Source organism: Leucopleurus acutus, assembly GCF_964270905.1.
Source record: "Leucopleurus acutus genome assembly, chromosome: 3".
NCBI lineage: Eukaryota > Metazoa > Chordata > Mammalia > Artiodactyla > Delphinidae > Leucopleurus > Leucopleurus acutus.
Window position 1 is genome coordinate 2265698 of NC_139145.1, and position 16243 is coordinate 2281940.

At 54.1% G+C, this 16243-nt stretch overlaps 3 protein-coding genes across 3 annotated transcripts; 1 reads left to right on the plus strand and 2 right to left on the minus strand.

The window, feature by feature from the left end:
* Nucleotides 1–612: 612 nt before the first annotated feature.
* TBXA2R (thromboxane A2 receptor) lies at nt 613–5677 on the plus strand (the record flags this gene model as incomplete). The annotated part of the gene is made up of 2 exons (XM_082834850.1): nt 613–1398; nt 5432–5677. The coding sequence occupies 2 exons, from the start codon at nt 613–615 to the stop codon at nt 5675–5677; spliced, it is 1032 nt and encodes a 343-aa protein (XP_082690976.1).
* Nucleotides 5678–7084: 1407 nt separating this feature from the next.
* LOC309959952 (uncharacterized protein) lies at nt 7085–8857 on the minus strand (the record flags this gene model as incomplete). Its single annotated transcript, XM_082836495.1, has 2 exons — nt 7085–7297; nt 7757–8857. 2 exons carry the CDS (start codon nt 8855–8857, stop codon nt 7085–7087), a joined length of 1314 nt encoding a protein of 437 aa, XP_082692621.1.
* A 1244-nt stretch (nt 8858–10101) lies between these two features.
* Nucleotides 10102–13533, minus strand: GIPC3 (GIPC PDZ domain containing family member 3; the record flags this gene model as incomplete). The annotated part of the gene is made up of 6 exons (XM_082835156.1): nt 10102–10253; nt 10385–10466; nt 10746–10858; nt 12049–12229; nt 12344–12529; nt 13291–13533. 6 exons carry the CDS (start codon nt 13531–13533, stop codon nt 10102–10104), a joined length of 957 nt encoding a protein of 318 aa, XP_082691282.1.
* Nucleotides 13534–16243: the final 2710 nt, after the last annotated feature.

The window sequence follows — 16243 nt, forward strand, 5'->3', positions numbered from 1 at the left end:
GGCTGACCTTGGAGCCTGCTCGAGAACCGGCGACCTCTGGCCACCAGCCAGCTGCCCTCCCCACACTGGGTGTGTCCTGTTTTACAATAGCTGAAATCTGTTCTGGATTCTGCAGTCCACCAAGGGCTCAGATGGATGACCAGCAGGGAAATGGAAGTTTAGAGAGAAGAAATCATTTGCCTGGGGTCACACAGTGGGTACGAGGGCTGGAGTTCAAACTGGGGCTTCTCAGCCCTTCTCTGAGACCTGGCAAATACTAACTGGTGTCTTTCAGGGTTCCCAGAGGAGACAGAACTGATCCTCACCCTTGAGGGTCACTGAGCCTGGGCAGGACAGGGCTGGAGCTAGTCATAGTAGTAATAGTAATACTTACTGAGTAGGGAGTGAGATAGGTCAGGAAAGGCTTCCTATAGGAGGGGATATTTGAGCTGGGGCATTGAAGGTTGTGTAGGAGTTCACCAGGGCTGCTCAGACTAAAATGCAGAATGAATCACCAGCAAATCTTCTCTTCCGCCACCACCCTCCCCAGGTGTGCCTGAGCCAGTGCCAGTCCACCCTACCTGCAGCCTTGGCCTGATGGGGTGGTGACCCTCCCCACTCCGCTCTGGCGCCATGTGGCCCAATGGCAGTTCTCTGGGGCCCTGTTTGCGGCCAACAAACATCACGCTGGAGGAACGGCGCCTGATCGCCTCCCCCTGGTTCGCAGCCTCCTTCTGCCTGGTGGGCCTGGCCTCCAACCTGCTGGCGTTGAGTGTGCTGGTGAGTGCACGGCAGGGCAGCTCCCATGTGCGATCCTCCTTCCTGACCTTCCTCTGCGGCCTGGTCATCACTGACTTCATGGGGCTGCTGGTCACTGGCACCATCGTGGTGTCCCAGCACGCCGCCCTCTTTGACTGGCAGGTCGTGGACCCCGGTTGCAGCCTCTGCCACTTCATGGGCGTCATCATGGTCTTTTTTGGCCTGTGCCCGCTGCTGCTGGGGGCCGCCATGGCCTCGGAGCGCTACCTGGGCATCACCCGGCCCTTCTCACGGCCCGCAGCCTCCTCGCAGCGCCGGGCCTGGACCACGGTGGGGCTGGTGTGGGCCGCCGCGCTGGCGCTGGGCCTGCTGCCCCTGCTGGGTGTGGGTCGCTACACCGTGCAGTACCCGGGCTCCTGGTGCTTCCTCACACTCGGTGCCGAGCCAGGGGATGTGGCCTTCGGTTTGCTCTTCACCCTCCTTGGCAGCCTCTCAGTGGGGCTCTCCTTCCTGCTCAACACGATCAGCGTGGCCACCCTGTGCCACGTCTACCACGGGCAGGAGGCCGCTCAGCAGCGCCCACGGGACTGCGAGGTCGAGATGATGGCTCAGCTCACGGGCATCATGGTGGTGGCCAGCATCTGCTGGATGCCGCTGCTGGTGAGTGGCGGGGGCAGGGGCTGCCGGGGTCTCCCACCCACCCTTGGTGACTGGGCCTCGGTTCCTCCCGAATGAATTCATAACCCTCAGGTTCTTGTCCGCCCAAGAAAATGTGGGCATGACCCCAGTGTTCAAGGGTCCTTCCTTGAGGAACCCATGAGCAAGACACAGATAATCCCAAACTGGGGGCAGGACTGGGGCAGAGGCAGTGTCCTGGGACTGAGATGCCCAGGGAAGGGCTCCCAGGCTCTCCCTGGGATATCAGGGAAGGCTTTCTGGAAGAGGGGCATTGGAGCTGGGGTTTTGAAGGATGAAGAGGAGTTTACCTGCCAGAGAAAAGCAGGGAGGACATTCCAGGTACAATTACTGAATCATTTCTACTTTGTGCCTAGTTCTGGGCTGGACCCTAGCCTTGCACAGATCTTCCCTGAGTCAGGGGAGCTTGCTGAAGTCCTTCCACTGATTGATGTAATTGGCCACTTGGAGTGGTTATTTTTCCATTTCTGACTGTATGGCGACAAGTCTGGAGACTGGAATCAGATACTTGGTTTCCAGCCCACATCCAACAAGGACTTATCATGTGACTCTGGCTACGGGTCAATCTCCAGCCTCAATCTCCTCCAGCCTCAATCTCCCCCTATTATGGGGATGACTAAAAAGGTGCCAGCCTCTCAGAGTGACTGTCAGGATGATGACATGAACTCATTTGTTCATTGGTTCCTTCAACAAACATTTACTGAGCTATGTATGAGTGTGTTGCTGGCTCTGGTCTAGGCACTGCACAGGGAACAAAGCTGACAAAACTGCCTGACTTCCTGGAACTCTTAGGTCGTGGGGAAGACAGAAAATAAACATAGTATATAAATAAGTGAAGTGGTAGATATTAGGAGGTGATAAGGGCTAAAACAAAAGCTAAACCTGTGGGATAGGAAGATTGCAAATCTGGTTTGCTTTGTTTTGCTAAGAATATTTTTACGTGTGTCGGTGGTGGGAGAAAAAAAAGAAAGGAACATAATTTTTTTTGTGATACGTGAAGCTGCAGGCACTGATGGGTCCCAGGGGAGTGGCAGTTACAGGATGATGCTTCCGGCTGAGAAATGTGCTTCTGTTCTGTACCTGGGGTGTCCCTCCCAGGCCTGGTCTCATAGAGCTGAGGCCATTTCTTTTTTTGTATTTTATTTTGTATTTTATTATTTATTTTATACAGCAGGTTCTTATTAGTTATCTATTTTATACATATTAGTGTATGTATGTCAATCCCAATCTCCCAATTCATCCCACCACCACCGCCCCACCCCGCCACTTTACCCACTTGGTGTCCATACGTTTATTCTCTACATCTGTGTCGAGCTGAGGCCATTTCTATATTCACTTGTAATTATTATCATTATTATTTATCGAGCAGCATCTAGACGGTGCCTGTGAGCACCTGAGTCAGGTCCCCCCTCTGCCCACAGCCCTCCAGGGCTCTCACCTCCCTCAGGGTAAAAGCCTAAGTCCTCCCTGCCACCCACAAGGCCCTGCACGACCTGCCCCGTCCCCTCCGTGCCCTCCCCTCCTCCCTCTCTCCCCCTCGCTCACTCTGCTCCAGACACATGGACCTCCTGGCTGTTCCTCCAACATGCCAGGCCCGGTCCTGCCCCAGGACCTTTGCACTGGGCTGTACCCTCTGCCTGGAATGCTTTCCCCCACCTCAGATCTCCACATGGATCACTCCCTCACTCCTCCATGTCTTACCTCAAATGTCACCTTCACCAAGAGGTCCCTGACAAGGATCTGTCTCAGCCTCTTCTTTCTCCCTGCCCTCCAGCCTTGACTCTCTTGAAATAGCCAGGATGAGCCCTGCCCTGCTCTGAGCCATTGGAACTGAGGCTTTGTAGGATAAATAGAAGTTGAACTGTTAGGTAAAAACCAGGAAGGCATCCTAGGTAGAATCACTGAATCATTAAACGATTCCTGGTCCCCTTGGGCAGCAAAGTTTTTCCTAAAAGGCCATATAGTAAACCCTTTAAACACAGTCTCTGTGACAACGACGCAGCTCTGCTGCTGTGGCATGAAAGCTACATGGAAACAAACGGGCGTGGCTGTGCACCAATAGGACTTCATTTACGGACTCTGAAATTTGAATTTCATGTCATTGTCACGTCACAAAATATGCTTTCTAGGCCTCTACCCTGGTGGCCCAGTGGTTAAGACTCCGTGCTTCCACTGCAGGGGGTGTGGGTTCGATCCCTAGTTGAGCATGCTGCGTGACATGGCCAAAAAATAAAAAATAAAAATAAAAATTTTTTTAAATTAAAAAACCCCCAAAATATGCTTTCTAATTTTTTTCTCTCACCATTGACACATGTAAAAACATTCCTTGCAAAACAACAAACCCAAAAGGCAAAAATAAAGCAAACAAAGCAAAACAAAAACAGGTGGCAGGCCAGATTTGGCCCATGAGGCAACTCCTGCTCTAAAACCTCCCATAGCTCCCTATTGTCCCAGAAGAAAGGCCCACAGACACTTCCTTCAAACTCACCTGGGAAACTCCTATTCGCCATCTGGTTACCTCTCCCAAGCCCGGTCAGGCTCCTACTCTGGGCTCCAACGGTGCCTCCATCACTGCTAGGTCACCCCCACTCCCACCGCCAAGCTGCAACCACCTGGTCACCTGTCCTAATGGGGCTGTGAGCCTGTGAACCTGTGCAAGTGGGACCTGGGTCTGTCTTGGCCACTGCAGTGTCCCCAGAATTGCCCAGCACACTAGGTGCTCAGGAAACAATTTTAAAATAATAATTGTGGGGGAATTTCCTAGCGGTCCAGTGGTTAGGACTCTGCACTTACACTGCTGAGGGCACAGGTTCAATCCCTGGTCAGGGAACTAAGATCCCGCAAGCTGTATGGTGCAGCCAAAAAAAAAAGAAAAAATTTATTTTAGTATAATACATGCAATACAATATGAATATAATTATATTAACTATAGTATAAATTTTATTATAATTATGAAATATAATAATTATAATTAATTAGATTAGATTAGAATTAATAATTATATCAATCATTATATAATTTTTAAATACTGTATAACATATAACTATAATTACATATTATTACTTAATATTTAACAATTATATCAATCATTATATAATATATAGTTATATATTATATAACTGTTAAATACTATATAACATATAACTGTAGTTATATATTATTCATTCATACTTAATAATATATCAATCATTATATAATATATATTATGTAATTGTTAAATACGATATAACATATAGCTATAATTACATATTATTAATTCTTAATAATTATATCAATCATTATGTAATATATAGTCACATCCTTATAATTATGTTATATATTATATAATTACATATATAACTTTAAATACTATATAATATATATAACATAACTATATATAATAGTTATAATTAACAATATATTAATTATTAGGTAACTAATTATATTCTATGATAATCTGTAAATACCGTATTACATTATATATTGTATAATATTAAATATAAAATCCAATATTTAATAAAATATATTAAAGTGATTTAATATAAGAATTTAACAAAAATTATTTAACACAAAATTTTATAAACTATAAATTTTAATATAATATAAACTGACTTAAAATAAACAACATAAAATTTAATTATTTAATATACAATTTTATACCATAATTTGATATTATATTATAAAATTTGTATAAAATATAAATGTTTGATAGAATAATAAAACTGGCAGTCACAGTGATTCCACCTGCTCGCACCTGCAAGTCCTCTTGTCCACCACGTTTAATTGTGCCCAGGAGAAGAGCAGGAAAAGTGTGCTATTTTTCGGCCACATCAGCTGAAGCTCAGAGAGGTCAGGCAGCTCTCCCGGGGTCACACAGCACCTCGGGGACAAAATCAGCACGGGGTCTCGGTGGATGGCAGGTGGCCCGGGCAGGTACTGGTGGAGGGCAGGGCTGGTGGCCGGCCTGGCCCCCGGCTGACCGCTCTGGCCACACGCACACACACCCCTCCCCCCGCAGGTCTTTATCGCCCAGACGGTGCTGCGGAGCCCGCCTGCCATGAGCCCGACTGGGCAGCTGTCCCGAGCCACCGAGAAGCAGCTGCTTATCTACCTGCGCGTGGCCACCTGGAACCAGATCCTCGACCCCTGGGTGTACATCCTGTTTCGCCGGGCGGTGATCCGGCGCCTCCACCCTCGCCTCAGTACCCGGCCCAGGTCTCTCTCCCTGCAACCCCAGCTCACCCGCAGGTCCACGATGCAGTAGGGCCAGGGCTGGATGTCGGGGGCAGCTCTGGAAGGACAGAGCACCCTGCCAGCATGTCCCCCATCTAAACTTTGTCCTCCCTGTCAGTCGCATCTGCCTGTTCGGAAGTCCAGGAGCCAGGAGTGCAGGATGGACAGTTTGAGTGGCAGGATTGTGTGCTGTCTTCCATCATCCCTGGGGACCCTCCAACTCTTCCCTGACTCCCCTTTCCAAAGCCCCTCCCCTCTCTCCACCCCTCCCCACTCAGAGGCCCCTCCCAATCCCAGGAAGGGTGTGGGCAATGCTGGGATGGTGTCTGGAGGAAAGCAGACTTGTAAGCCTCCCCTTGCAGAAATCCTCCAGAAATGGGGGACTCTGACCCCCTCTGACCCCTGAATATGACCTGCTTACTGGGGTACAGTTGATTCCCTTTGACAGCCCAATTTGAGAAGTCTCTGTCTAGAAAAGGTTGAATGAGAACGGGCAAGAGACTCCCTCTCTTGCCAAAATATAATCTCTTTTGGCTCTGAAATCGTCAATTATTGAAGTTTCTTGTATCAATATTCCTATCCAACCGTGTGGCAGCCGAGCAGGACTGGGGGGCTGTGGAGGTTGGGCTGGCTTCCAGCTCCTGTCCCCAGTTCCTTTATTGAGTCTTCCCTAAGCACTTTACAGCTTGGATCTCCTGGAAGCCTCCCTACAGCCCCTAAGAGAGGGTTCTGGGATTAAGCCCATCTTGCAGGTGAGGAAAAGAGAGGGCAAGACACACAGGGACCATGGCGTACACGCCTGCTTCCTCCACGGCAGATGGGATGCACTCCCTCATAAGCTTGTGGTTTAGCCATCTATTCACTCAGCCCTTCAGACTCCCCATGCCTTGAACAAGCAGCTCCTGGCCCATAGTAGGTGCTCAGTAAAGGCAGACAGAATGGCCGAACGAGTGAGTTTGTCTAGAGCACCGTGCGTCTGCAGGTCCATGAGCACCTGCACGCTTAGCACTTAACAATGTGCCTGGCACATCGTAGCCACGTAAGAAGCATCTAGTGCTGTCATGTCAGCCCCCCAGACCCTCACGCCTGCCCCTTCCTCTGCTCTCCCCCAAACACCCCCCAAAAACGACACACAGAGCTGCAGGGGTGGGAGGTGCCTTTATTCCCCATGAGCCCTCGAGGTACATGAGGGGGAAAACGCCTCCTGCCCCAACTTCCCCCCCCGCCCCGCCTCACCCCGCCTCCCCTCCACAGACCTGGGATCTGCTTACAGCTCCCAGAGCCAGGCCCGGGTGAAACCAAAGCCCCTGTGTCCACCCTCCCTCACCGCCCCCCACCCCGCCGCCTGTGGGGGAATGAGGTCACCGGCTGCTTCTGGGGGACCCAGGCTGGGAGGGGCAGGAGAGGGGATGGGGACCACAAGTATGTCACCCCCAAGCTATAGCCCCCCATGGTAGGGGAGGGGCTCTGACGCCGGCGGAGCTGGCTCTGGCTCCCTGAGCTCGGGGGAGGGGGCAGGCCCCTGAGCTGAGGGTTCAGGGGGCTGGGAATGCAGGAGGGCCGCCCTGGTGGCAGAACTAGGGATGACAGATTTGGTGGGTGGGGTGGACTTCTGGGGTCTCAGCTGGGGCTTGGGGGGAAGGGCTGGTTTCTGCGGGACGGAGGGGGACCACGGCCGTGGGAACAGGGCAGAAGTGGATGGGCTTCGGCCTGGGCCAGTATCGGCCTGGGCTCCTTGAACCCGATCATGGGACTGAGGGTGAGAGACCCTCCTAGGACCTGTAGGTGGGGCTCTGAGTGATGGGCCTGGGTGTTGAGGTCGGGCTGGGGCAGTGGGATCAGCCTGGGTTCTGGGGTCAAGGCCAGGGGTTGGTGGGCGGAGCCCATTTCTAGAGCTGAGCTGTATTCTTGAGCTGGTCTGGCTTCTGGAGCCGGATTGCGTTTCAGAAACAGATTCGGTTCTGGAAGTAAGGTGGATTCCAGAGCTGGGCTGGGTTCTTGAAGTGGTCTGGGTTTCAGAGCTGTGGTGAGTCTCAGCTCTGAACTGAATTCTAGAGCTGAACTGGGTTCTGGAGCTGAGCTGGGCTTCAGAGCTGGGCTGAATTCTTGCACTGGTCTGGGTCCCAGAGCTGGGCTGGGTCTCAGAGTTGAGCTGGGTTCCAGAACTGGTCTGTGTTCTGGAGCTGGTTTCGGTTTCAGAAATGAGGTGGACTCCAGAGAGGGGCTGCATTATTGCACTGGGCTGGGTCTCAGAGATGAGCTGGGTTCCAGAACTGGTCTGCGTTCCGGAGCTGGGTTGGGTTCCAGAACTGGGCTGTATTCTTGAACTGGTCTGGGTCCCAGAGCTGGGCTGGGCTGTAGAGATGAGCGGAGTTCCAGAGCTGGTCTGTCTCCCAAAGTCCGGCTCAATAGCAGAGTTGCCTGGGGGTGTGGTCTGGAGTTGGTTTCTAGAGCTTTGCAGGGTTTCTGAGACGAGCTGGGTCCCAGAGGTGTTTTGAGTTCCCAGGCAGGGCTGGGTTCTGGAGCTGGGCCTGCTCTCAGAGCTCGACAGAGCTGTGGAGCTTAAGTCTGTTGCTGCATTGGTCTGGGTCCCAGGCCCAGACTTTAGCTGGACTCTGGAACTCAAGTAGGTCTCAGCAATTGACTGTGTTTTAGAGCTTGATGGGATTTCAGAGCCGGCCTGCGCTCTAGAACTGAGCTGAGTTCTGGAGCTGGGTGGAGTGCCTGAGCTGGACTGAACTCTGCAAGTTGGCCAAGCCTTGAAGTCTGTCTGGGTCCCAGAGCTGGATGATGTTCTAGAGCTGCTCTGTGTTCTGCAGTGAGGGTGGGTCTTGGCATCAAGTGGAGCTCTGGAGGCGGGCCTTGCCCCAGAGATGGATGGGGGTCCAGAGCTTGTCTGAATTCTGGAGATAGATCTGCTTGTTGCGCTAGTCTGGGGTATAGAGCTGGGCTCAGTCTCTGAGCTGGACTCATCATTGGAGCTGGGCTGGGCCCTAGTATGGGGGTGGGGTCTGGGCCTGGACTGCTCTGCAGCGTGCATCTGGGTTCCTGAGCTGGTCTGGGCATGAGAATAGGGTTGCGTTTCGGAACTGTCTTTGAATCCTGAGCTGATGTGGCTTCTGGAACTGGGCTGCTTCTTGAGTCTCACCTGGGTTCCAGAACTAACTGGTGTTTCTGAGCTAGACCAGGTGTCCAGGTACAACTGGGTCATGGAACTGTCTTGCGTTCCAGAGTTGGGTCGAGTTTTAAGGCAGGGCTGGGTCATAAAGCTGGCCTGACTTTCAGAACTAGGATTGATTTCAGAGCCGGGGTGCCTCTTAAAACTTGTCTGGGTTCCCAAACTTGACTTTATATCAGAGCTCAGCTTAGCCTCAGAGCTGTCCTGGGTTCTAGAGGAGAGCTGGGTTCTGGAGCTGGGTTGCATCTCAGAACTGGCTTGCGTTCTAGTGATGAACTGGGCCTCAGAGCTGTCCTGGGTTCCAGAGCAGGGCTTGGTCTCAGAGCTGGGCTTGGTCTCAAAACTGGTGTGGGTTCTAGAGGTGAACGTGGTCTCAGAGCTGGCCTTGCCTCTAGAGGGGAGCTTGGTCTCCGAGCTGAGCTGGGTTCTAGAGCAGGGCTGGGTCTCAGATCTGGGCTTGGTCTCTGAGCTGTCCTGGGTTCTAGAGGAGAGCTGGGTTCTGGAGCTGGGTTGCATCTCAGAACTGGCTTGGGTTCTGGTGATGAACTGGGCCTCAGAGCTGGCCTGGGTTCCAGAGCAGGGCTTGGTCTCAGAGCTGGGCTTGGTCTCAAAACTGGTATGGGTTCTAGAGGTGAACGTGATCTCAGAGCTGGCCTTGCCTCTAGAGGGGAGCTTGGTCTCCGAGCTGAGCTGGGTTCTAGGGGAGGGCTGGGTCTCAAATCTGGGCTTGGTCTCTGAGCTGGCCTGGGTTCCAGAGCAGGGCTTGGTCTCAGAGCTGGGCTTGGTCTCAAAACTGGTATGGGTTCTAGAGGTGAACGTGATCTCAGAGCTGGCCTTGCCTCTAGAGGGGAGCTTGGTCTCCGAGCTGAGCTGGGTTCTAGGGGAGGGCTGGGTCTCAGATCTGGGCTTGGTCTCTGAGCTGGGCTGGGTTCTAGAGCAGGGCTGGGTCTCAGGGCTGCGCCTGGTCTCAAAACTGGTATGGGTTCTAGAGGTGAACGTGGTCTCAGGGCTGCGCTTGGTCTCCGAGCTGAGCTGGGTTCTAGAGCATGGCCGAGTCTCGGGGCTGGGCTCAGTCTCAAAACTGGTGTGGGTTCTGGAGGTGATACCAGTCTCAGATCTGGGCTTGGTCTCTGAGCTGGGCTGGGCTCTAGAGCAAGGCTGGGTCTCAGATCTGGGCTTCTGGACTCCAGAGCAGGGCTGGGCTTGGGGAACTGGCCGGGAGGGCTGGGACATGGGGCTGGGCTCCGGGCTGGGGCTGCGCTCGGCCCCGGGGCAGACTAGCCACAGGCCTCCCTGGCCTCGCCGATGGCGGCCCACACCTCCACCACAAACTCGTCCGGGAAGGCGAACTCGCCCAAAACGGAGTCTAAATGGCGTGCAAACTCCTGGACACTCACTGTCTTCTTGGATGTCTCCACCATGGTGGACGCTGCAGGCCGAGCCGAGGGGAAGTGGGTGAGGGCGCTCCCTGGGGGGACGCCAGCTTCCCCTGGGACCCTTGCCTCCTCCCCATGGGCTGTCCTCCCCCCAGGGTCCACCCGGCTTACCCTGGCCCCTTACCCAGCTCTGGGTCCCGAATGCCCATGTAGCTCTCCAGCAGGTCATCCACCCTCCGAGATGCCTCCTCCTCAAATTCACTAGGCTGGGGTCGTAGGGAGCAAAGCAGAGGGTCAGAAGCCTGGGATCACTCCGGCCCAGCCCCCTCCCCAGTCCCCCACCCCTTAGGTGACAGCAGACTGGGACCACACATCAGTCAATGCTTCCGGTCCCACCATTACTGCCCTGACTGACAAGGGCCCACTTTGCAGGTAGGGAAACTGAGGCTGGGCAAAGGAGAGGGTCTTACCCAAGGTCATGCTGAGTCAGCGATAGAGCCCGAGGTGCAAGAGACCCTGCTGCCCACCCTTCTCCCTCCACTCACCACTTCCTCCACAGTGGCGGCCCCCCCCGACCGAAGCCGCAGGGTCTCCCTCCCGCTGCTGACTTTTGCCTCCGTGGGGCATTTGCTGCTCCGGCTTCGCTGGCCGATCATATCTGGAGGGGACGGAGTGGGGGAGGTGCATGTGTTCTGGGCAGATCCATATCTTCCTGAACACTCAGAAGCCACCAGCTGAGCCTTTCTAGAACCTTCCTACCCTTCAAAGTCCTCCTTATGTCCATGGGTGAATCCTCAGGGACCAGGCTTGAGAATCCTTTCTTCCCTCAAATTTCCCTCCTCCTCTCAAAGTGACTTTCTCTAGAAGAGACTGCTGAAGATTCTCCTTGTTCCCAGAGGATCAATCTAGAAAGCTCCTTGCTCTAGAATTGGCTCTTCCTAACCTGCTCACGGCTCTCAGAGTTCACTGTCCTGCTCCAGGGCAGATCTAGGACCCCATCCTGTCGCACTCCCCTGGGACCTCCCTCCAGATGGGCCAGGGCACCTTTAGAACCTCTTGTTCTGGGACAGGGTGACTCAAAGGGCCAGTCCATGATGAGATAAGAAGCCTGTGCCAGAAAGGAAATTAGCATCCTGCTTCCTTCCTTGAGAAAGTCTGCTTATGGAAGACAATTGTCTGCTGAACTAAACAAGGTGATCTACATTCTAGATCAAGGTTCTCAACCCAGCTGGCATGGGGGGCGGGGGGGGGAGGAGTGTGATTTTGCGCCCCCCCCCGTGACATTGACAATACCTAGAGACGCTTTTGATTGTTACAACTCAGGGGAGACACTGGCACCTGTTAGGTCGAACCTGACAGTGCCCAAGACCGCCCCACAACAGTCATCCAGCCCCAGATGTGAATAGTGCTGAGGTTAAGAATCCTTCTTCGACGGGGACCTCCTTATCTCATCCATGGACCAGTCACAGACTTCTCTTTGAAAAGCTCCATTCTAGAGCTCCCTTTGAGAGTCACTCTCAAGAACTCACCAGAGCCTCATAGCAGTACTTTAAAAGCTCCCAGACCAGCTACAAAATAGATCCAGATACCTCCTCATCCTTTCCCAATCTTCCCAAGCCTCCCCTGACCCCCATGCCCAGACCAACTCTATAACAATCTAGAAATGACCCTCCTGTTCTTCATACAGGGCCAGAAGCTCCCTGTCCTGTCACCAGAGGCATCTAGAACCTTCCATCCTGTCCCATCCCCCCACCCTTTGCCACACAGTGCATGCAGAGGACCAATTTCTGGAAGAGCTTCCCCGCCGCCCCCCACCAGCTTGCCCCCTGGGCCCCAGGTGGCCCTCACCGAAAGCTCTCTTGGGCTGAACCAGGCGCAGGGTGAAAGGCTGCGACTTGGGCAGCTCCCGGAGCATCTTGGCCACCTCGTAGTGGCGGCAGCCAACGATTGAGTGGTCGTTGATGGCCTCAATGCTGTCGCCCACGCACACTGCCTCGATCCGGTTGATGATGCTGCCTTCCTTGATCCTCTGCAGGGACCCAGAGTCACTCACAGGGCCACCCCAGCGGCCCCTCTCAGGTCCTGTTCACACCAGAGAGGGGCAGAGAGGGGCACCCGGGAAGCCACCCGCCCCCACGGGCACCTTGATGAAGGCATAGCCAGCCCCGTTGTCAGTGATGGTCAGTCCCAGGGCGTCCTCGGTCTTAGTGACCTCCACCTCTTTGGTCTCGCCGCGCACGTGGGCAAAGATAAAGTCCTCCAACCCTATCTGGCCGCCTAGGAGTTTCTGCATGTCCACTTTGTGGCTGTTTAGGGTGCAGAATAAGATCTGTCCCGAGGGGAGGGGGAGCCCAAAATTAATGACAGACCTCATTCATCCCCCACCGTCTGCGCAGAACAACCGGGGGTTGGGCTCAGGGGCCTGATAGGGAAACCGAGGCGCAAAGAGGCACGAAACTGACCCCAGTCATCCCCTACCAGGATCGCAGTCACGTGTAATGGCAGAGTATGGGATCCTCTCAGAATGGGGTGGGAGGCGAGGAGACTGGGACCCCCAGAATGGGGAGCAGGGTGAGAAGGAGACTTAGGGCAGGAGGACGCCCCCTCTCCCACCCCCCAGACTTCCCCTTTTAACCCTTCGTTGCCCTGTCACCCCCGATCTTTTAAAACTGTTCTAAATCTGCTGGCGCCCCCTCGGGGCTGCGAGGCGCACCTACAACCCAGCCCCTGACCCCCCGCGGCCTCGGACTTCTCACCTGAAAGGGGGCTGTCTGGAACCACAGCCCCGCAGCCGCGCCCAGGAAACATAGGCGCTTCCCTGAGAGCTGGGGTCCACTCCTAGCTGGGTCAGCCCAGTGTTTTCCTGGACGAACTAGGCATCCGTTAACCCTAAGACGTGCGCATGTTTTGCGCAGGGGGTCCACCGGGTAGGGACACCCCAGGATCTGAGAGGTGCGTCTCTGAGATCCGGAGATCGGGTCCCCTCCATCCGAAGATGGGCGTTCTGGGGCCCCAGTCCCGGCGTCCAGGGTCCACCCCTATCCCCGGTCAGCCGGTGGGCCTCGGGTGCTGGGGGTCCGGGGGCCTCACCTCGGTGGGCGCGATCCCGAAGGCCTCGGCGATCTTGGCGTAAAGCTCGCGGACGTTGGTGAAGCCCTCGATCTTGCCCGTGGGGCTGCCGTGAGCCAGCTGCGTGCGGAAGATGAGGCGCGGGCGGGCTCGGGGCGCGGCCGGGCTGGGGGACGCGGCTGGGGGCTCGGCGGGCGAGGGCGGGGGCGCGGGCAGGCGCGGGGCCTCGGCCCCCCGGGCCTCGCGGGCCGCTGTGGTCTCCATGGCAGGAGGAGCTCGGCCACCGGGGCCACGGCCACAGCCGCCGGATCCGCCGCTTCCTGCAGCCTCCCCTCCCCCGGCCCAAGGAGCGACAGCCGAGCCGTCGGGGTAAGGGGATCCGGGAACCCGAGCCTCCCGGGAAGGCGACACCGCGGAGTGCGGGGGTGTGGGGGGGGGAGGGCAGGGGGGCGGGGGGGCTGGCCCCAGGTGTGCCGGCCTTGCCAGGGCCAGCTGTGAACTCTCCGGGGAGCGGGAAAAATAAGGATCACAAATAAGGATGGGGCAGCCGTGGGTGCCCGGGCGCCTGCTCTCTGCTGGGCGCACTCATTTAATCCTTGCAACAACCATAAGAGGTGGGGAGGACGCTTACCCTGGTATAAACTGAGCCACAACGTGTCCATCCTCTGCCCACAGCCCTCCAGGACTCCCACCTCCCTCGGGGTAAAAACTCAAGTCCTCCCCTCCACGCACAAGGCCCTGCACAACCTGCCCCGTCCCCTCCCTGCCCTCCCCACCTCCCTCTCTCCCCCTCGCTCACTCTGCTCCAGACACACGGACCTCCTTGCTGTTCATTCAACACACCAGGCACTATCCTGCCCCAGGGCCTTTGCACAGGCTGTGCCCCTACACTTGGAACATCTTCTCCCAGATCTCCAAGTGGTTCACTCCCTCACCTCCTTCGGCTCTTGGCTCAGCTGTCACCTCCTATCACCACCTCCCAATCTCTCTTTCTGGCTTTTTTCCTCCCTAACACTGAGCATGACCTGACATAGCAGATAGTATATTTATTCATCTTGTGTTTCCTCTGTCTCCTCAACTGGAATGTCAGTTTCAGGAGGGCAGGAGTTCTGGTCTCTTTCATCCCCTGCTGTATCCTGGCACACAGTGGGCACACTGGGTTACAGATAAATTAGAAGGAAGTTCTGGGCACCAGGAGGCGTCTCTCAGAATCCCCTGGGAACACAGCATCTAGGCATCACCGACAGGAACGATGGTTGGCTCAATAAACAGCAGTGGAATGTCATATAGCAGCTCCAAAGAGAGGCCTTTCGCCTTGGATGAATCTCAGAAACCAACCATTGATGAAAACAGGCAAGTTGCAGAAGGCTTTGGACGATGTAAGAAAATTTATGTAAAGTTTAAAAACGTGCAAAATGGGATACACACTATAGCACAGATGAACCTTGGAAACACGATGCTCATTGAAAGAAGCCAGATTACAAAGGCCACGTAGCGTGTGATGCCGTTTAGATGAAGTGTCCAGAACAGGCAGATCCATGGAGACAGAAAGTGGATTCGTGGTTGCCTGGGGCTGGGGGAGGGGAGGATGGGGAGTGATGGCTAATGGGAGGGGGGTTTGTTTTGGGGGTGATGAAAATGTTCTGGAATTAAGTTGGGCTGGTGGTTGCACAACTTTGTGATTAAACTAGAAACCACAGAGTCGTCTACTTTCGAACCTTTAGAAAACGAACCAAAAAAAAATCCATCAGGATGGTACTCTTGTGGGAAGACATCCTTTTGTGCTAAAAGTAGGTAAAGACCTGCCCAGGAATGGTAAACTCCAAATTTGGGATGAGGGTACGGAGGCAGGGAGGGCGTGAGAGGAGGGAGCACACACTTGGACGTGGGTGTGTGAGAGTATCGTTTTTCGAGTCTCCTGGGACAACCGTAACAAAGTACCACCAACTGGCTGGCTCATGAACAACAGAAATTTACTCTCTCACAGTTCTGGAGGCTAGAAATCAGCAAGACCAAGCTCCTCTGACACCCTGGGTGGCATCCTTCCTGCCCCTCCTGGCTTCTGTTGGTGGCTGGTCATCCTTGGCATTCTTTGGAGGCGTGCTTTGCCTGTGTCTGCCTCCGTTGTCACATGGCTGTCTCCTCTCTGCAGCTGTGTCCAAATCTTTATCTTCTTATAAGGACATCAGTCATATTGGATTAGAGGCTGCCCCACTCCATGACCTCATCTTAACTAATCATATCTGCAGTGACCCTGTTGCCAAATACGGTCACATTTTGAGGTTCTGGGGGTCAGGGCTTCAAGATTTTCTTTGGAGGGGACAAAATTCAACCGGTAACATCAGTGCTTGTCAAATTACTCCCTAGAATTTTTAAGCTGCCCCAAACATTCCATTAAAGGCTTAAGTCTCTGAGAGCGTTCCCCAGTAAGTTAAGCATAGAATTGCCATCTGACCCAGCAAGTCTGCTTCTCAGGATCGACCCAGAAGTGAGGGCAGGTGTTCAAACAAAAACCTGTACATGCATGTTCTCAGCAGTACGATTCACAACAACCAAAAGGTGGGAACAACCTGAATGGCCATCAACAGATGCTGGATAAACAAAATGTGGGCCATCCACACAGTGGAATATTATTCAGCCAGAAGAAGGAATGAAGCACTGACATACACTACAACGTGGATGAACTTTGAGAACACGACGCTCAGTGAGAGAATCCAGACACAAAAGGGCACGCAGCATGTGATTCCATTTATATGAAATGTCCAGAACAGGTAGATCCAGAGACAGAAAGAGGATTTGTGGGACTTCCCTAGTGGTCTAGTGGTTAAGGCTCCGGGCTTCCAATGCAGGGGGCATGGGTTCCACCCCTGGTCGGGGAACTAAGATCCCACGTGCCACGTGGTGTGGCCCCCCAAAAAAAAAAAAAAGAAAGTGGATTTCTGGTTGCCAGGGGCTGGGGCGAGTAGGCTTAGGA